The 21,668-nt window shown below is 42.3% G+C and overlaps 1 protein-coding gene across 1 annotated transcript; it reads right to left on the bottom strand.

Moving 5' to 3' along the window:
• Positions 1-1,941: 1,941 nt before the first annotated feature.
• Positions 1,942-21,243, bottom strand: si:ch211-180f4.1 (uncharacterized protein LOC100144405 homolog). Its single transcript, XM_042407900.1, has 13 exons — positions 21,210-21,243; positions 9,903-10,082; positions 9,667-9,812; positions 8,398-8,499; positions 7,936-8,120; positions 7,096-7,338; positions 6,886-7,008; positions 6,245-6,367; positions 5,287-5,716; positions 5,048-5,177; positions 4,564-4,754; positions 4,274-4,432; positions 1,942-3,223 (listed from the first exon to the last, which is right to left on the bottom strand). The coding sequence occupies exons 2-13, from the start codon at positions 9,982-9,984 to the stop codon at positions 2,660-2,662; spliced, it is 2,478 nt and encodes an 825-aa protein (XP_042263834.1). The 5' UTR covers positions 9,985-10,082; positions 21,210-21,243; the 3' UTR covers positions 1,942-2,659.
• Positions 21,244-21,668: the final 425 nt, after the last annotated feature.

Below are 21,668 nucleotides of genomic sequence, written 5' to 3'. Positions count from 1 at the left end.
CTGGAAGAAGTTGCTAATACTAGGCGCTTTTTTTGGAAAATAGTCACTAAAAGGGGGGTAAAAGTCTCCAAATCTAGCAGGAATGTCTCTAAGTTGGCAACACTGGCAGGAAATGACATATGTTCATTCTAGATTTGTACAACATCAACCGAAATTAAAACATTTCATTATCAGTTTTGTAAATTTATGTTTTTTTTCCATTATTAATTGCATTATTATTTTTATATAGAAAATAAGGCGTTTACATTTCACTGTGCACTGTGGACAGAATGCTTTTTGATCCAGATGGAAATACCTTTAAAACTTTGTCAAGTGTAGTTAAACCACATTCTGGGTTTTTCAAAGATCATCAACGAATTATTTCTTTAGAAAAATATTTGCAGTTCTCTGGGAGTCAAATGTAGTGATGACAGACAAAAAAATGTTTGTAAAGACAAAGTTGCAACCCTTAAATAAATACCACCATGTGTGCACCGTCATCCAGCTTAAAAACTGTTGTTTTTGTTCATACATTGAAAGTTTTTACTTGCCTGATGACAGTAAAATTAAAATCAAATCTTCATTTTTCTAATATTGTAATTAAAGCAACTGACAACAAAAGTAGTAACCAAAAGATTTATCAAAAAAAAAGTGTTATTCTGGAGGTACATGGCGAGACAGAAGGAATCATGCAAACTAGATAAGCTTAAATGTAAAATTCTGGGTGTAAAGTAATATATCGTCTGCATACAGTGATATAGTTTGATTTATATTGGTGGTTTGTACTCCAGCATGTTTGAGCTTTGCAGGATAACTAATGGTTCTATGAAAATGGCAAATATTGAGGGAAGGAGTGGACATCCTTGTGTTGTACTCGTGTGTAAAATTAAAGCTTAATTCAACTTTATTTCCATTAAATAACTTTTATAAGTATTAATTATGTTAAGAAAAATTGAACATTTGAATACGGGACCTTTAAGTGGTACGCTGAAAACATTTAGAGTGAAATCTTCCACATGGCTGCCTGTGCTGAGTGTTAGTGCTGCATTCGTGTTCATCAGATGAACTAAATTACAATAATCTGATTTTTTTTTTTTTTAACAGTACGATTACTGTCAGTGTGCTTGACAGAGAGAAGACAAGGGGGAGGAGGACAGAAGAGAAAATGAAAGGAGAGGAAAGAGGTGAGTAGAAAACATCTGGACTCACAGGTCAACAGTTCATCTGTCCTAAAAGGTCTCTTCAGATGCTGCTCCCATTCAAACCAGCTGACGGCCCAATTACAGGCCCCCGACCCTCAGTTTGAGAAACAGATGTTAGGGAAAACAAACTCATCAACCTCTTCTGTTAATGTCTGTCCGTCCGGCGTCTCTACAGGACGTCCAGCTGCCCGGGTGGTGATAAAATAAAAACTGATGCTATAAGAAAAGTTTATAACAAACCTGGTTTGATGGAAACAGATGGGTCTATTTTCATATTTTAGCCCATTAAATGCAAATCTTGTTTACTTTCTGTTACTTTCTTGCCAACACTACAGTACTTGCTCTTCTTCTTCCCTGCCTTTATTGCTGCATTTCTTGGTGCATTAACGCTACTTGGTGATCAGTGGAATTGGGTGAAACCATCAGCAGGACTATTGATCATGTCATCCATGTGCATGTGTCCATGATAACAAACAAAATAGAGGCCCACTCGTAATAATATGAAGCCAAAACTCTGCAGGGTACCTTTACACAAAGTAGCAGTAACAATTTTGTATAAAAAAACAGTTATCAATAGTGATTTTGTGTGGTAAAATTAAGAAAATATTGAAAAATTCAAATTTTGTGTATTTTTTGTTTGTTTTTTTTTAACTTATTTATACTGCCAAGTCCTGCTCAGTTCTTATCTCAGTTACAATTCTTATCAAAAATGTTTTTTTTAATGTGTTTATGTTAAACAATGAATATCAACCTAAAAAAAAAGGAACTGATTAGACTAAAATTATGTCTTTTTAAAACATGACTGCTTTTTTTCTGTCTGTTATCCATATTTACCCGTTTATTTATTCTAAAGTACCTTTTAGTTTCCAGAAGTCACCTTGTTGCTTTTAAATGAGCTCAAACAACAAACTGATTTTGAAGTTTGCTCTCAGCTGCATTAATACATGATTATAAAATTAAAGTTGACTGTACATCATCTGTGGTGGATTATTTCTCTCTCTGCAGATTTTGATAGAAATTTATGAAACTAATGTGAGTCTAAAGGAAGGAAATCAATTTAAAAACTGATGAAGGATTTATGATCAGCAGGGATGGAAAGTTAATAGTCTAAAACATGAAAAAAAACACCAGAATGGTCCTTTAAAAGTGAATTTGATGGGTGTGATGTTGTGTTTTGGGCAGATGGAGCGTCACTGTTTTTATCCGTCATTTAGTTCTCCTCCCTTTTTCTCTCAGCAGCCAGATGTGTTCGTTATCGACATCTTTAAATATTTTATACCTCCAGTCTGTCTGGCTCTTCAATGAGTCACATGATCTCTCTCTCTCTCCTCTCTTTCTTTCTCACATGTGCATCCTGCAACTCTCATCCGTCCAGTTTCTCTTCTCGTCGTCCTCGTCCCTCCTGAAACTCTCCTCGCATGTCTGTCTTTCTATAATTTTAAAACGTCCCCTTCGCCTTCCCGTCCTCCCTCCTCCAGCTACCACATGTAAGTCTTTGTTGTGTCGATTTGGCTCCCCGTCGCCTCCTCCTCCCTCTCCCCGCCCTCCCGCTCCTCCTCCTCCTTGTCGTCCTTGTCCTTCTCGGCCTCGCTCTCCCAAAGCGTGATGAGCGGCGGGTACAGCTCGTTCAGAGGGATGGACGTGGCGTGCTGCATGTACTTCTTCAGCGAGTGGCCGCAGGATTTGTGCTGCTGCACGCGGCGGCCCATGTAGACCACCAGCAGCGCCATGATGGACAGAGCGAACATGGAGCCCATGACGGCCGCCAACGCCACGCTGCTGCGCCGCGACGCCACCAGCTCCACAGAGAAACCCGCCTCCTTAGTGGTGACGTTGAGGCAGGAGGTGTGAACAGGAGAGGAGGAGGAGGGGGAGGAGAAGGAGGAAGAGGAGGAGGAGGGAGTGGTGGCGGTGGGGAAGGAGCTGGGGGAGGAGGAAGGGGAGGTGGGGGAGGGAGGAGAGGAGGAGACGGTGAGGCAGATGTGGTACTCTGTGGCAGGAAGGAGGTGAGTCAGGTTATACTCCTGAACATCCACAGGAACCTGGAAGACAAAAACAAAGTTACAGGAAATGGTGCAACTGGTTAAGCAGGTAGGCTCTAATGAAAGACACTATCCAGTTGCATTATGGGAAATGTAGTTCCAGTGTTTTGGGAGTTTAAAAGTCAGGACATCTCGACCTCTGCTGCAGAAATTTGTACAGTTCTTCCATCTTTCTTTAGTCAATCTCTCACAAGTAAATAATTAGAAATACTAAATTAAGGGAATGGTAGAGTAAAGTAAAGTAAGTTGAGTTAAGTTAAGTTGAGTTTAGTTATTCTGAGCTAACTTAAGTTGAACTAAGGTAAATCAATTTAAGTAGAGTCATTTTTTGCAGTCAAAACAGCAAAGCAGTGAAAAATATTAGCAGCTGTTGGCCTGAAACCTGCCATCTTACAATCAGGACAAAGAGCAATAAAATAGCATAAAGACAAGAAACAGAGAAACAAGTTGGACAATATATTCTTCATTCTTCATACGTATGGGCTGAATCACAAACATATATTTTTTAGAGTGAATACTTGAAAGAATTTGGCAGAAAATAGCAGCAAAAATCATGTAAATGTATACAGACAGGATTTGAAGGTGATTTGGTTATTAAAACATTCTGTTATTGGTCACAATTTTAATTAAGAAGAAGGAGTATTTCTAATGTAATATGAGATTTTATTCCTAATTTTAGTGATATAAAATATGTGCAGAAAAATAAAATTTGACGTTGTAATAAACTTCAAATAACGCGGAATGATCCTTTAATTTTGACTCATATCACTTGAAAATTTTGATTCGCTCTCAGGCCGGATGTGTGCTGCATGGAAACCAAACACAGACTCGGTTTTACAAGTCAAATGAACGAGCCAATCAGAGCCGCCTGTGGCTGTGATGCAGTCGATGTCAGACAGATGTGAAGTCTCTAATGACCTTTAAACTTTCATGAGATATTTGCTCTTATTTCTCCATCTGAGGTGATTCTGACAGTACTGGAGCTCCCTCCAGTGAAGCGACAGCATTAGTTCACATGTGGACAGGTGGAGGGAGGGCGGATGCGTTCACCTTGGCGGTGTAGCTGATTTGAGGATTGTCGATGTGCACGGTGGCGCTGGTCCAGCGGGGCAGAGGTAGGGGGGCGTCCTGCTGGTTCTGACCCACAGATGAAGCTCCTCCGCTGGGATACAGCTTCCACTCCAGCACCACCGACTGGGCGTGCACCACCTTGCACAGGAAACATGTTAATCTCCACTGATGAATTCATTCAAGGAGTGTTAATGATGTTAATAACAGTATTAATTACATACAAAAAAGATTAAACACAATGTGCTTTACAAAAAACACACAGCAGGTACCTTCGCCAGCACGACCAGAGAGGCTGCAGCGCTGGACGAGTTCCCCAGCCAGGGCTGCTCTCGGCCGGGCTGACCACCCTGCCAGCTCCCCCTGTCCGACCACGAATCCAGAGACCCCTGAGAGTCCACAAACACTGAGACGCTCTTTGTGTCTGCTCCCTCTATGTTCCACGCTACACAGGTATACACACCTGAGACACACAGAGAGAGTTTTAATACCACAACAAAACTGATACTGATCGGCTCCAGTTGGTGTCTCATTTACATGTGAGACTTTGAGTTATATATCGTTAAGAACTTTATTATTTTTAATGTAGAGAACGGTATTTTGCTTCAGCATGCAGTTTTAACCTCAACACAGGACAACAGAGCAGTGAAGTGTGAGGAGTCGCTGTTCTTCCTCATTCTGTATTCACATTTCAGTTTTTCTCCTCAAAGACACCGAACATAGAAACTCTCCTAAACATGTGCTTTAGTTCCTGACCTGCGTCTGACGGCTCAGCGTGTTCGATCACCAGCGCTCCCGGCTCAGACACGCGATGCTTCTTCTTCTTCCTGCTCAGGCCACGCCCCTCCTCTGATATGATTGGTGCAGCCACGGCCTCTGAGCTCACCTGACCAGGAAGACAGGAGGAAAGGTTTGTTTGGGTGATGAACATGATTACCAACCAAAACACACACACACACACACACACACACACACACACACACGACCCCGCTCACCTTGTCTCCAGTGGGCGTGACCCAGTAGAACTGGGGGGCGGGGTCAGCGTCAGCCCAGCACTCCAGTGTGATTGGCTGTCCGCCGCTGACGTTGATCGCAGGTGGAAACGCGTGAACAGAGATGTGCGGCAGGCAGCTGTTGGCTCCGGGTCCTCCGCCGTCGGCCCCGCCCCATGCGACCGCCACCACCTCCTGCAGCTCCCGACCAATCAGGTGAGGCGGGGAGGAGCAGATGGTGACGGAGGACTCGAGCAGCTTGAGATGTGATTGGTTGCCGAGGTGAGGACCCCAGGAGGAGAGACAGTCACAGCGCAGAGGGTTGGAGTGAAGAGACACCTCCTCCAGGGAGGGGAGGGAGGAGAGGAGGTCTCCAGAGAGGAGGCTCAGCTGGTTGTTATGGAGGAGGAGAGTACGGAGGGAGGACAGGTCACTGAGAGGGGGAGGAGGAGGAGAGAGGAGAGGAAACAAGAAGAGAGGAGGAGAGAGGAGAGGAGAGGAGGAGATTAGAGGAGAGTAGAAGAGTAGAGGAGGTGAGGAGAGGAGGAGAGAGGAGGGGAAACAAGAAGAGAGGAGGAGAGAGGAGGAGATTAGAGGAGTGTAGAAGAGTAAAAGAGGTGAGGAGAGGAGGAGGGGAGAGAAAACAAGAGAAGAGGACGAGAGGATGAAATTAGAGGAGAGGGGAGGAGAAGACGAGAAAAGGGATGAAGGGAAGGAGGAGGAGCAGCAGAATGAAAAGCAGAAGAGGAGAAGAAAATGGAGAAGAATGAGGAGGACAAGGAGGCGATAAGAAGAAAATGAAAAATGGAGAAAAAGAAGAAGGAAGAGAGTTTAGATCTTCATCTTTATTTGTCCAGATTAGTTTCTTCTTTCATTTGTTCTCGTGTAAAATTAGTTGTAAACTTTGTGAATTTGTTTCCATGTGATGAGACAGTTTCTCCGGTTATTTCCCAGCAGTCACCTGAAGGCTTGCGGGTCGATGTAGGACAGTCGCGGGTTGTTGCAGAGCTCCAGTTTGGCGATTTCTGGAAGGTTCTGGAAAGCTGCTCGTTCCACCATCAACAGCTGCTCCATGTTGTTCAGACTGAGTCAAACACAACTAACAGTTATTACTGAACACAACACGCACAATACTCTGAAATAACATGTATTTAAAAGTTTATCTGAAGCTAATATGAAGCTTCAGCGTCCAAATGAGTCAAATCAAGTAGATATCTTTCAACGTTACAGTCTTTTTAGTGTCAAAGTCCCTCTTTTTGTTACTATACTTCCACCTGCAGCTCAACAGGGAAACACTGTCTGAGGAAACACAAAGAGGGAATTTGATGCTAAAAAGACTGTAAATGTGTCAGATATCCACTTGATATGACTAACTCAGACTGATGAAGCTGAATAGAAGCTTCACACAGACTTTTAAATGACTGTGTGGACACACTGTGGATTTTATCCTCCATCACTAACATTGAAAACACATTTGAAGGATCTTTTAATGTCCAGTATGAACAGGAGGAATGATTACAGCGAGGAAAACCTCTTTCACTGTTACTATGGACACCTGACTGTTAAATATAGTGAATATGGGGACAGTACGTCGTGACTCACCTGAGCTCCTCCAGGTGCTGAAGGTTCTGGAAATCTCCCTGCTGGACTCGGCTGATTGGGTTCTTGTTCAGGTCCAAGAACTTGAGGTTAGGGAGCATGCTCAGAGCGTCCCGGGGAACAGACCTGTCAGGAGGACGGCAGGTCGTCAGTCATCGCTCGGCGTCTCAGTGAGAGAACGTTACAGACAGCAGCTCCGCCGGTCAGACTCACCTGAGCCGGTTGTCATAGAAGGAGAGGCTCTCCAGGTAGTCGAGGCCCAGGAAGGCGGCGGCGGGGATGGAGGCCAGTCCCATCCCGGCCAGCACCAGGCTGTGGAGGCGGGACAGAGGCAGGAAGTTCTTCTCCTCCAGACCCAGAATGGGGTTCTCCCCGATCATCAGGATCTCCAGGGAGGGCAGGGACTCGAACCAGCGGCTGTCGATCGCCACCAGACGGTTCGAGTTCAGGTGGAGCCTGAAACACAGAAAACACAGTCAGACAGAGAGGAGACCTGCACACCTGCAATGCATGCTGGGTAAAGTTCACACTTGTCTACTTGTGAGCTGGAACTAACAGACTTTTTACAAAGAAAATATGACCTGACAGTGAGATGCAGTCAGTTAATCTGTAATCTATATTAAAAAATAAAATGAAATGTAATACAGACCGCACTGCCTCTGTTCATGTTCACGTATTGATTAGTGTGAAATGTGTTGATATCTGTTCATATGAGAAGCCCACAGAGGCAGCGATAATGTTCTGTCCAATAAAAACATGAAGCTTCACATTATCTTCAGACAAACTAATGTGGCAGCTACAAATATTAGATTTCATCTGTGAGACCAACATTTATCTTCTTGCTCGTCATCCGGCTGCGATGCAAACTGCGACTACAGATTTGATTTGACTTTCTGACTGAGGAGACAGAGTTGAGTAATCCTACAGCGCAGGAGGCCCTTACATCACCCTGATCCACTCCAAAGATATTTTGTCTTGTTTTCCATAATACCAGCACTTTAAATGAAGTTGGAGCTGAACAGAAGAAGAAGAAGAAGTAAGAGTGCGAGGTACCGCAGCAGGTTGGTGAGGCCGGCGAAGGCTTTAGGTCCGATGGAGGAGATGTGATTGTGGTTTATGTAGAGCTCCTCCAGGCTGGACAGGTTCCTCAGACTAAAGTCCTCCAACTCCTCGATCTGGTTCTCCTCCAGGTAGAGAGTCACCAGGCGGCCGAGAGAGGACAGACCCATAGAGCTCACCTGGACACACAGCAGCGTTTTTAACACACCTCCACAAAGCAGCAGACAGAAAGATCAGGATTATGTGGACTGAGGATGAAAATTAATTCATTAAAGTAACAGAAATGTAACATGAGGTGGAGACGTAATGTTGCTGCTCTGTGAAAACTGTAGTTTCAGAAAAACAACTTTATTAGTTGTTACGGTTGTGATGGTTCAGTTTAGTGCCAAGGAAGGTATCATGTTAACGAGGGTCCTCACAAGTGTAGAAAGACAAACGTGTGTGTGTGTGTGTTACCTGTGTGAAGTGGTTCTGTGATAGGTCGAGCTCCGTCAGGTTGGTCAGACTCAGCAGTTCAGTGGTGATGGAGGAGATGTTGTTACTCTGCAGCAGCAACACCTGAAACACACATACATGACCACTGACATGACAGGTGTGACTGTTACCTGTGTGATGTCAGTGTTACCTGTGTGATGTCAGTGTTACCTGTGTGATGTTACCTGTGTGATGTCAGTGTTACCTGTGTGATGTTACCTGTGTGATGTCAGTGTTACCTGTGTGATGTCAGTGTTACCTGTGTGATGTAACCTGTGTGATGTCAGTGTTACCTGTGTGATGTCAGTGTTACCTGTATATCGTCAGTGTTACCTGTGTGATGTCAGTGTTACCTGTGTGATGTCAGTGTTACCTGTGTGATGTCAGTGTTACCTGTGTGATGTTACCTGTGTGATGTCAGTGTTACCTGTGTGATGTCAGTGTTACCTGTGTGATGTAACCTGTGTGATGTCAGTGTTACCTGTGTGATGTCAGTGTTACCTGTGTGATGTCAGTGTTACCTGTATATCGTCAGTGTTACCTGTGTGATGTCAGTGTTACCTGTATATCATCAGTGTTACCTGTGTGATGTCAGTGTTACCTGTATATCGTCAGTGTTACCTGTGTGATGTCAGTGTTACCTGTATATCATCAGTGTTACCTGTGTTATGTAACCTGTGTGATGTCAGTGTTACCTGTGTGATGTCAGTGTTACCTGTGTGATGTCAGTGCTACCTGTGTATCATTAGTGTTACATGTGTGATGTCAGTGTTACCTGTGTGATGTCAGTATTACCTGTGTGATGTAACCTGTGTGATGTCAGCGTTACCTGTGTATCATTAGTGTTACATGTGTGATGTCAGTGTTATCTGTGTGATGTCAGTGCTACCTGTGTATCATTAGTGTTACATGTGTGATGTCAGTGTTACCTGTGTGATGTCAGTATTACCTGTGTGATGTAACCTGTGTGATGTCAGCGTTACCTGTGTATCATTAGTGTTACATGTGTGATGTCAGTGTTATCTGTGTGATGTCAGTGTTACCTGTGTGATGTCAGTATTACCTGTGTGTTGTAACCTGTGTGATGTCAGTGTTACCTGTGTGATGTCAGTATTACCTGTGTGATGTAACCTGTGTGATGTCAGTGTTACCTGTGTGATGTCAGTGTTACCTGTGTGATGTCAGTGTTACCTGTGTGATGTCAGTGTTAACTGTGTGATGTCAGTGTTACCTGTGTGATGTCAGCGTTACCTGTGTGTCGGCAGAGATGTTAGCTGGGACTCTCTGCAGGTGGAGTTCGTTGCAGTCGACGGTCCTGGCCTGGTGATACACAGACTGCGGAGTGTACCAGGGCCGCGTCTCACACACACACTGCAGAGGACACAGCACGGCGCCACCTGCAGGACAAAACACACAACCAAACCTCTGTTTAAAAAACCGATGATTCAAACCAAAAATCATCCGCACAACTTTTAACTGTCCGTCACCTTGGCTGGCCCCACCCACTCCCACACACACTGATGACGTCACCAGGGAGGAGAGGAGCACAAAGAGGACTGCAGATCCCATGGTGCACTGGGGCCGGGTCAGAGCAGAGAGGAAGTTCTGGCTAAACGGTGACGACGACTTCCTCCGTTAGGTCAGAGGGGGGCGAGTCACATCTGCAGCTGGATGGAAACACACAGAGGACAAACAAAAGACTTTGAATAGTTATACTTTTATAAACTTTCATTCCAACCAATTTGTTTCTAATTTGTTTCATGATTACAGAGTAAAACCTCACAAGAATCTTTTTTTTTTTTTAAATGAATAAAAAAAAAATTGAAACCAAAAAATGACCTCAATGGAAACACTTACAATAAAACTATAGCTGAGTGTTACATTTGACAACAATATTCTTCACTTTTCTGTCACTGATCGCAGTTTCTATTTTCACTTTTGTCAGTTACGTTGCTCACGTGTGGGCGGGTGTTACAGCGCTGCATCCCTATTGGCCAGTTACCTTCTGAGAAGAGATTTAAAGTGAGAGTGAGGAGGCCTGTCTAATGTGCAGCGGTTCACCTCTGAGCTTAAGCCTCGCTTCAGGCACCGTCAGGAGCAGCTGGTCAGCTGACCTGAGAGAGCGGCTGGGAGTGTCTGGGTGCTGCAGCTCAGAGAGGTAAGGTGGGGCTGGGCCATTCAAGGCTTTAAAAGCAAATAAAATAATTTTAAAATGAATCCTAAAATGGACGGGCAGCCAGTGGAGTGAAGCTAAAATAGGTGAAATGTGCTCGTACTTGCTTGCTAGACGTGCAGCAGCATTTTGCACCAGTTGAAGACGAGCAATGGAGGATGCACTAACCCCCGTATAAAGTGCATTGCAGTAATCCAGCCGAGTGGTCACAAAGGCGTGGATTACTGTCTCAAAGTGCCGTCTCTGAAGGACTGGTTTAATTTTTGCCAGCTGCCTCAACTGGAAAAAGCTTGACTTCACCACAGCTTTAATCTGGCTGTCAAATTTAAGGTCTGTGTCCACTTTTACCCCCAGATTGTGCACAGTTGGCTTGTGATACTGTGCCAAAGAACCCAGATAAACCAGGGGGGTCACAAAAGTGCCACCAAAGACCATGACTTCTGTCTTTTTTTCATTCAAATTTAGGAAGTTTAGAGACATCCAGGCTGACTAGGAGTCTGACTTTTTTTAGGGGGACATAGATCTGACTGTCATCCGCATAGCAATGAAAAGAAATGCCATGTTTCCTGAGAATTGAACCGAGTGGGAGTAGATAGAGGGAAAATAAAAGAGGGCCGAGCACAGAGCCCTGTGGTACCCCACATGAGAGGGGAGCAGTGGAGGACACCGAGTCATCAAGGCTGATGCCCACCCACTGCTCCAACCGAGCAATCAGGGTTTCATGTCCACTGTATCAAAAGCTGCAGTCAAATCTAAAAGGACAACACAGTGACCAGAGTCAGTAGCTAAAAAGATGTCATTAAAAACTCTTAAAAGCGCTGATTCGGGGCTGTGCAATGTTTTAAAACTGGATTGGAAAATCTCAAGAATATTTTGTTCATTTGAAAAGTCCATGAGCTGAGAATAGACAACCTTTTCTAAGATTTTAGAAAGGAAAGGCAATTTAGAGATCGGCCTGAAATTTGCCAAAACAGTAGGATCCAGCCCAGGTTTTTTTTTAAGGTTGCGCAACGTCATGTTTAAAATGAACAGGAACCACTCCAGAGGACAGACTGCTATTAATAACTGTGAGAAAAGATGGTCCAACATCATCTATCTGACACCAAGTCTAGAAAGGTTCATACTGGCGACACTTTATATTCTATGATGTTTGTGCAATTTCATTTATGTCGGTAAAAACCAAAAAGGTTTTTAAAATAAGAATCCATGTGCATAAATGTGGACATGAAGCGTTCAGTCACTTTGCATTTTAATGAGCATAAACATGATGTCAGCCACCTCAGATTTTGGGTGTGTTAAAAGAATTTCTTCATAATGACCGTTAAACAATAGAGACCGGAGCCCAAGTATCCAAAGTTAACAGAATTTATTTTCTTGTACGAGAAGGAGCGTTTCACAATGCAACTCACAGGATGAGGTTACAAAGAAAAAGGCATATAACAGGGTTTTATACACCTTAAGTTGGCGTTACAGTTCTTTTCTTAATCTATCAAAATACAGACTTATAGTTAGCATCATGTCTGTTTTCAGTTCTACTGTCCAACTAACCCCCAGATGACATGTCTCATCCTGTCTCCAAACAATTTTCATTTTAATTTAAATATAATGCTGAACTTCCTTTAACCTTCACTGATGAGTCTGCTGATGTTGCAGAGTTGCAGGACAAGACAGGAACAATTCATCATGATCTATGTTAAATAGTAACACTCATACACGGTGTAATCATCATTTCTATGACAGGGTGTAGAGGAGATTAATATGTCTAAATGTTGACAGATTGCAGAGCTTCTTGAATAGATTTTGCAGCCACATTAAGTGTTTAAATGAAGATTCCTCCCTGACATCTTTATGTAAAGATTCACAGGGAAACTTTGTATTGATTGTTTATTTCCTTGTGTTGCTGACTAATCAGTCTACTGCCTTTGTACACACTAAACATCACAGGATCAATATGACATCACTGCAACGCTGAGTTAACTGTTAACACAACAGGCTTTAACTAAAAACTGTCACAGATTCATTGTTTCTTGAATAGAGGAGAGAAACGATGAATGTTGGGTTTACAAACAACAACTGAGAAATCCTGCATAGTGCACCTTTAATACAGCTGCACACACACACACACACACACACACACACACAATGTTCATACTCGCGCAGCTCATTAGCAGTAACTGTGTCAAACTCGTGTTGCAACAACCATCGACACGAACCAGCAATTAGTCTGACAACACTGAGTGTGTGTGTGTGTATGTGTGTGTGTGTGTGTGTGTATGTGTGTGTGTGTGCGGAGAGGAAGAGGCAGACTGGTGACAAATATCATCAAATCAAAGTCTCTCTACGTCTTTCTGCAGCCGACAACAAATCCCTCGTTAATTTCTGAAAAAGACACACACACACACACACACACACACAGCGGGGCAGAAAAAGGGGAGACACCTTGCCTCTAGTGCCATGGCAACCAGCCAGGAAGTGACATAGGAGGAGGGGGGACGGGGTGGGGGGGGGGAGGCGGGGGGGAGCAGAGCGACCTCTGAGCTGCTCTGCTATTGGCTGGTCTGTGTTTTCACACTGATTTTAGAGAAACAGTCACATCAGTCAACAGAAGTGACCCACATTCAGCGGAGAAACAGGAAGTGATGTCACAGCTCACATGTGGGTAATAAATAAATAAATATTGACAGTAAACAGTGAGAGAGTGATGTATTTTAGACTTTATTTTATTTAGTATTATTTGAGACTTTATTCTATTTATTATTCTATTTTATTTTATTTATGTTTAATATTTTTATTTTTATTTTTTAAATACATTTTTTTTTATCAATTTTCCTTTGATTGAAGGAAATGAGGAAAAACAAATGAATGTTCTTATATATTGTATATAATGAGTCATATATCTGCTGTAATTAAATCTTTTTATCACTTTACTCATAACAGCTTGTTTGTGTTTTATCATATTTGTAGTTTGTTTTATAGTTTGCGTTTTATTTCACTTTATTTTATAATTATTTTGTTTTACACAATTAAATCTGTGTTTCTTGTTTTGGTTTTCTTTTTTTGTTGTTTTGTGAATATTTTGACATGTGTGTTATTTACAATAATAATAATAATAATAATAATAATAATAATAATAATAATAATAATAAAGGCTTCACAGGATAAAAAATAAGAAAACACAGTTCCAGATTGAAAACTAAAACAATACAAATAAAGACATGAAATCAACACAGAGACAAAATGTAGTGAAAGTAACAAAAAGAAAGAAGACACATGGTTGTTAATAACAAAACAACAACAACAACAAATGTGAAACATTCTTAATATTCGGAGTAAAAGGCAAAAACAAAAAGCTGAAATCAGAGCAGACAGCTGGCAGGTCAGACAGAAATAATCCTCTACCTGCTGTTCTCCCTGAAGGAGACACACACACACACACACACACACACACACACACACACACACACACACACACACACACACACACACACACACACACGTATGTGACCTCAGACACAAACATCAGCAGAGATTCTTGACCACAGTTGTACTACAAGAGCTGGAACTCAAAGATGGCGGCTGATCAGTCGAGTAAGAACCGTTCACCTGACTCGTGAGCTGAAACAGTTTCTAGCTTCCATGTTTTCAGGGATTAATAATCCACAATACAGAGAATAATAATTGACTTTATTTTTTAGAGGAGTCCTGTCAACAGTTTTACAGATGTCTGTTTTATAATTAGACGTCTGTGGGATTTCTTTCGCTGCAATTCGAGGGAAAGTTGGTAGCAAAGCTGAGCAGCGGCGCTGTGTCCAGAACTCCAAATACATCCACGCTGTCAACGGACAACTGTGACCTGCAAAGAGAGATCATGTGACCCACAGGGGGTAGCCGAGCTAGCGCTACTGCTAGTGAGCTAATCTTGTTTACTACCAACTGCTGTGCGAGCTGAAACCTTATCTTATAAACCACACTGACTGTGCTCCAGATGTTGATTTATGAGCTTTTTATTAGAAATGTTATAATAGACACGTTATAGTAGGTTTGTTGTGTTTTTTCCACTTTAGCTTTGAGTTGTGTCGTTATTATCTTGTCTCCTAGAAACTACATTCATATAGAAATTATTCTCCAAATCATGTTGTGTTCGCAAACATAATCTCTGCCTGGATGATGTTTACAGTAATGAAGCTACATTTCTATGTGTCTCTGCAGTGGGGGGTGGGGGTGGGGGGGCGACAAGATGCAGGACTCTGACAGCAGAGACCTGGATCGAGACTGGAGTCCTGCGTGTGTGAACCGTGACCTTTCTCTGACCTTAACCGAGAGCTGCCAGAGTCTGAACACAAACCACAAACACGTTCACACTGCTGCAGTTTCAACCAGCAGATGTTTTACTGCAACATCAGACAAAAACAACAACCAGCTACGTCGTCTCTGAACATTTTTGCAATTTGCCAAATACGTTAATTAACATTTTCTTATCATGTTGAGAGAAAATGTGATTCAGCAGCGTTATTTGAATCAGACTGAACATCTGTCACATCTGTTGTTGTTTGACAGGCAGTTTGAGGTCACGACGTTATAATCAATCACCTGATCGATCAACAGTCTGACCGTCGATCGACTGGAGGAGACGCACACACGCTGCTTTTTCCACAATAACATGAATCCAAGTTAACTGATACAAGAACGACTTCTTCACCATCAAAGCCTGATGGGAGATATAGTTGCTGCTGAGCGTTAAAGCGCTGAGGTGTTCAGGTGTTTCTCTTCTGTCAGGAGTCGATCCGAACAAAAAAAAAAACCTCAGAAACGTTTCATCTCTTCACAAACACAGATGGAAGAAAACTCTGCGTGTGATGAACAGCAGCTAACGAGGAGGTTATGTCAGGACTTTATAGAAAACAGGTTTTGATTTTTATGCTTCTCTAGCAGGAGTTTCTACTTTCCCAGGTTGAACCTGAACGCAGCATGGGGGCAGAGCGCTGACAGATCGTTAAAACATCTGAACGGTCCTTCTTCTTGTTAACGACAGACTGAAGGCGGGTTTGTCTCTCTGCTCCAACATCTGAACACATCCACCCCCCCACCCTCCACCCCCCCTTTGCTGCTGCAGCTGAGCAGATGGAATATTGATGAGGTGATATTAATTATTTAACGAGCTGCGAATGCCTCGTTAAGTGTCCTGCTGCAGAGGCTGTGATTGGAGGAGAGGAGCAGGAGATGCTGGTTAATTAACTCTGAACGGTCAGACGGATGGACACACACACACACACACACACACACACACACACACACACACACACACACACACACACACACACACTCATAGCCTCTTCAGGTGGGTGGAGACTTAAATATAGAACAAACAGCCCACGCTGCTAATGAACTCTCTGCAGCTCAACACAACAAGCTCAGTCTGATCCGACTCCAAACTGACAATACAAAGATTTCTTTACAATAAAACAGAGTCGTGCACTTCTTCATAGTCACAGTATTTTACAAATATAAACAATAAAACAACATTTTATAGTCTAGTCGTCTGAGATAAATTGTCTAAAAAGTGGGCGATGCAGTTTTGTCCACTAACGCTGATTCATACAAGTCAGGAGAACCTGAGACAGAAGAAACAACAACAAGAGAAACACTAAATATTTTACACTTTTGTGAAAGATGGATGAAACTATTTTAAAGTCCTAACTCTTTTTAAAAAACACAGAGTCACTTTTACGTAAGAGTCCAGAGTCAGAGTCTTCCTTTCACTGCAACACATTTATCATCTTAATCTTCATCAAATCACTTTAACAGACGATGAAAAGCTGTGAGAGAGATTCTCCTCCCATCAGATCAGCCTATAAAAACTATTTACAACCACAATAATAATCTATATTTGACATTTTCATTCAGAACAGCCGCAGGATGAATAAATGAATCCTCAGCTTTACATACACGTGAGCTGAACGTTCCGTCATTCAATGTTTGTGTGCATGTGTGACTTTATAAAAAAAAAAAAAAGTCTAAAAAATAACAATAAATGATGAAACCGATGTGAAAACGCAGCAGTGGATTCACTGTGAGCAGTGCTGCAGCCTGAAGTGTCGGCTTCCTCCTGATCACAACATTTTAACTCACCGCTGCTCTAAAATATCAGCGAGCATTAGTGTCTCTTTACTTAAATGTTCTGTCATGTCTGAATGAAGCTGTGAGGAAAAGTCTCCTCATGTCTGTCTTTTACTTGTTAGCGGTTCTTGGAGGAGAAAAAGTCACAGTTTTATGGACTGAACTCTTCTACAATCTCACTGAAAATTAAACAGGAAGCAGCAACAAAACAGCTGCGACAAACACGCTGATATCTGACTTTCATGTTTATCTGCAGCATTAATGTCAGCAGTCAATCATCTAAATCTTCCTCTACTGTAGACGTTCACTAAAGAAACATCATATGTGTAAAGAGATAGATCCAGGACAAGACTGGAAGCAGGGGGGGAAACTGTTAGCCAAGCTTAGCACAAAGACTGGAAGCAGGGGGGAACTGTTAGCCTAGCTTAGCACAAAGACTGGAAGCAGGGGGGGAAACTGTTAGCCTAGCTTAGCACACAGACTGGAAGCAGGGGGGGAAAGTGTTAGCCTAGCTTAGCACAAAGACTGGAAGCGGGGGGGGGAAACTGTTAGCCTAGCTTAGCACACAGACTGGAAGCAGGAGGGGAAACTGTTAGCCTAGCTTACCACAAAGACTGGAAGCAGGGGGGGAAACTGTTAGCCTAGCTTAGCACAAAGACTGGGAGCAGGGGGGGAAACTGTTAGCCTAGCTTAGCACAAAGACTGGAAGCAGGAGGGGAAACTGTTAGCTTAGCTCAACATCTCTTCTGATTTACATGTTTTTGTCTTTATTTCCAAACTGCTTTGTGTCTTTTTTTCCTCTCTGCCTCCTCTGCTTCTGATGGAGGACAAAAACTGTGAATCCACAAAATTTCCCCCCAATTTCTCATTAATATTCACGTCCTCCTCCTCCCCTGAACCTGCAGGCCAAACAGAGGACAGACAAAGACACACTTTCATTATTCTGCCTCTTTACAATTTTAAAGTCAAATCACTTCATTATATGAAAATCTGATTATCGTTCCTGTTTCAGTCCTTTTAGTTCTGCAGACTCATTTGGTTTGCAGCAGAGTTTTAATTGGTTGAACAGACGATAGTATAAATGAACTATAAATCACATACAGAACTTTACATTTCTGTCATTTTTATATAAGTATATTCAACATTTCTCCTTTAACATATCGTGTATTTACATATATATCATATATATGAACATACTGCCACAGCGTTGTCACACCATAACATTATTCAACAGGTAGAAATGCTAATATGCTACGTTTGTAGAAATGTTGATATGATATATAGTTCACGTGTTGAAACGTATATATTCAACGTTTCTGTGGTTTACAGAAACGTTCAACGCCAACGTTTTCTTCTGGCGACTGAGTTGACAAATCACAAATTCGCCTCAAGGGGCTTTAAAATCCTTAAACCCTCGATTCAAATAAGGACAAACTCCCCCCAAAGTACCTTTAATGCATCAACATGATCAACACGTGACCACAACGTATGCAGTCGTCTGATCCTACGTTAAAGGCAGCAGGTGATGGTTACTGCTGTTACCAGCCAAAAGTACTCAAGCTTTACTGTTTACATGCACATCTCTGGACGCAGATACCTGTAACCACACCTGACGACGTGTGATGTCACGACGTACCGGAGTACACTTCTACATCAGTGCAGCCAGGTGAGAAGTTAAACAACTGCAGGTCAACAAAAAAACAACTTTCAGCACGTTGAGTTGCTCTTTAAAGTTCGTTAATGATCTTATAGAACATAAAAGAAGTCTGAGATTTGATTGAAATGTTTGGGAAACATCAGGGAGACTCTCAGATACTCAAAGATTAGATATTTAATTACACTTCCTGTTTAATAATTTCACAGTCTGCTGTCTGATCCTGTTTCTTTTTGTCAGTGGTAACTCGGTCAGTACAACGTTATTATTACTGATAGAAACGATGGATACAGAAATAAAACCAGACTATAAATACACCTGATTTATCCTTTAAGACATAAAGAAAGCAGCTCATCTGTGATTACATAAAGCAGAGATGTTGTTACTGTGGAAACCTTCTGAATCTGAAACTCTGACCTACTTTCCTCCAAGAGTTTCAGAACAATTATTACGCAACAACAACTCAACTCACCCTACTTTCTGTCTGAGTCTCCACCCGTCTGTCAAAGTTTTACTTTCAAAACCTCCTTCAATGAATCTGCCTCTCTGACTCACCGTCTCAGAGGAGGAGAGGAGAGGAGAGAGGAGAGGAGGAGAGAGGAGGAGAGGAGAGGAGAGGAGAGGAGAGGAGAGGAGAGGAAGAGAGAGGAGGAGGAGAGGAGGAGGAGAGGAAGAGAGGAGAGGAGAGGAAGTAAGAGAAGAGAGGAGACAAGAGAGGAGAGAGGAAGAGAGGAGAGGAGAGGAGAGGAAACAAGAGAGGAGAGGAGACAAGAGAGGAGAGGAGACAAGAGAGGAGAGGAGAGGAGAGGAGAGGAGAGGAGAGGAGAGGAGAGGAAACAAGAGAGGAGAGGAGAGGAGAGGAGAGGAGACAAGAGAGGAGGAGAGGAGAGGAGAGGAGAGGAGAGGAGAGGAGGAGGAGAAATCTTGTAAAAATGCTCCAAATTTAGTTTGAACATCTGAAGCTCTGTGACAACTTAAACTCCATCTACTGATGAATCCTGTGTGACAAAGTCAGAAGATATAAAAGTCTGCAGAGAAACCAGCGAAGCTGCAACTGAACCAGACACCAGTTTCATATTCAGTTAGTTAAATAACGTAAGAACAACGAATTATAGAGAAAAAACACAAATCTACACTTATATAAATGAGTTCTTACAGCCAGCGAGATGAAAGGTTATTTGAGGAATGTTCCACTTTGTTGGAGATTTAATTTCCATGTACTTCAACATCTAAACAACATCTAAACAACATCTAAACAACATCTAAACAACATCTAAACAACATCCATCAGACAAGCATGTAGTGCAAAAACAGATCAAGACAACAAGGTAAAAGATAAATAAATAAACAGAATAAACAGACGAACACAAAGAGCAGCAGCAGAGAGATACTGCACATGTTCCCGGTACGACGTCCACGTCATGTGACCATGAAACTAAAAAATAAATAAGAAATGCAATAAAATACCATCGATCTTCAACACATTCATATCTATGTCTTGGTGCTATTTAAAAGTCTAATGGAGGATGAAGGACAGTTGTTGTTGTTGTTGTTGTTGTTGTTGTTGTTATGTGATCATGGTCCAGAGTCAATAAATAAATCAAAACTGAAACTGAACTGCAGAAGTTAGACTCACTAAATTTAGTGTTTAAGCAGCGTAGAGACACCATCACACTTCCCATCATGCCCCTGTGTGACCTTCATACAGAGAAACCAAACAAAACATCTGATTGGTTCAAATAAAAATAAACGTTTGCTTCCCTCCTGAGATGAAGAAGAAGACGGATATCGAGACGACAGTTTGTGGTTTCAGGGGGAGTTACACGCTGGGACTATTTCTTGACAAACAACAGTGTATCCATCCGCCGAGATCCAGTTTTCAGTCTGTGTAAAAGTTTAGAAGATGTATTTTTAAACTGTGGACAGAGACATGCTAACTGTTTCCACCCGCTTCCAGTCTTTATGCTAAGCTAAGCTAAACACATGATCTTTATTATTATTATTACTAGTAGCAGCTATTAGTCGTCTTCTTTAAAATCACTTCTTAAAACTCATTTTTATTGGCATAACTATGACTTTTATTATTATCCTCATATCTTTTATTCCTTTGTTTTTATTGTTTCTACTATATAAAGCATGTGCTGTACAAATAAACTGTTATTATTATTAAAGTTTATTTTAATTATTAGTTAAAGTCTTGTAAATATCATCTGTTGTGCTCGTCGTGAGTCTGATGTGACGCTGATATTTGTCTGAAATCAGATTCCACTGACCTGCTCGTGTGGTCATTAATAAATAATTGATTAATTGATTAATAAATGATTGATTGATTCAGTCATTCACTTGTTTTACATCTCAGTTTTATAACGTTTGTCTCCTGAAACTGAAACACAAACATGTTTATCATAAATTACACTATAATCTGATAGATCAACTGATAAGAAGTTAGCAGCATTTGGTTTATTATAATTAGAAATCTAACTAATTTCTTGTGAGTTGTGTTTAAAGAATCCTGCAATAAAAACCTAAAATATTCCAGTTGTGACTGTTTTCCTTCAATCAATAAACAGTTTCAGACTTTGTGCTGTTTTCATCTTTAATCCTCCAGTAAACAGAAACACTTTGTAATCTGACTTTCCACCTTAAACTCCAGCCTTCACACCTGCTCTGTGATACATGTATAATATTCCTGTAGTGATTCTATAATATCCTCATAATATTCTTACAGCGGGATTAAAGCGCTTCACAGCGACCTGAAAGAGTTTTTTTTTTTTTTAAACTGGCGGTTTTGGGAATAACACCGGGATAATCTTCCTGTGTGCGCTGGAGGACAGACGCCCATGTTCTCACCTTGCTCCTCCTGCCTGCAGCTCCTCCTGCTCCGCCGCTCCGAGCCGCAGCAGCGGGACGACAGGCCCGGGGGGGCGGGGGGGGGGGGGACGGTCACACTGCAGCCCGGGGCTGGTGGTGGTGGGGGGGGGGGGGGAGAGTCTCACAGAAGCCGGTAGAAACAGAGCAGCAGAGTCCGGTGAAAGCGGTTCCCGGTTCCGCAGTTTCTTCAGGTTTCTGATCCAGATGAGGGCGGACTGAGTTCTGCTGCTGCTGCCGCTTTTATCCGAAGCATCCCTGCCCTCCCTCTCTCTCCTGTCCTCTGTCAGGTCCGCAGCAGCTGACCCGGAGTCAGCCAATGGGGTTTATAGGCCACCGGGTGATGGACCAATCAGAGCTCGGATGCTGCACAGAGCTGATGGAGGAGGGATGAAGGAAGGAGGAGGGGGGGGATGCTACCATGACGTAATGCTCCAGATT

This window comes from Thunnus maccoyii, chromosome 4 (assembly GCF_910596095.1).
Source record: "Thunnus maccoyii chromosome 4, fThuMac1.1, whole genome shotgun sequence".
Lineage (NCBI taxonomy): Eukaryota > Metazoa > Chordata > Actinopteri > Scombriformes > Scombridae > Thunnus > Thunnus maccoyii.
The sequence above is the reverse complement of the archived record's forward strand: the minus strand, read 5'-3'. Positions and strand labels throughout refer to the sequence as shown.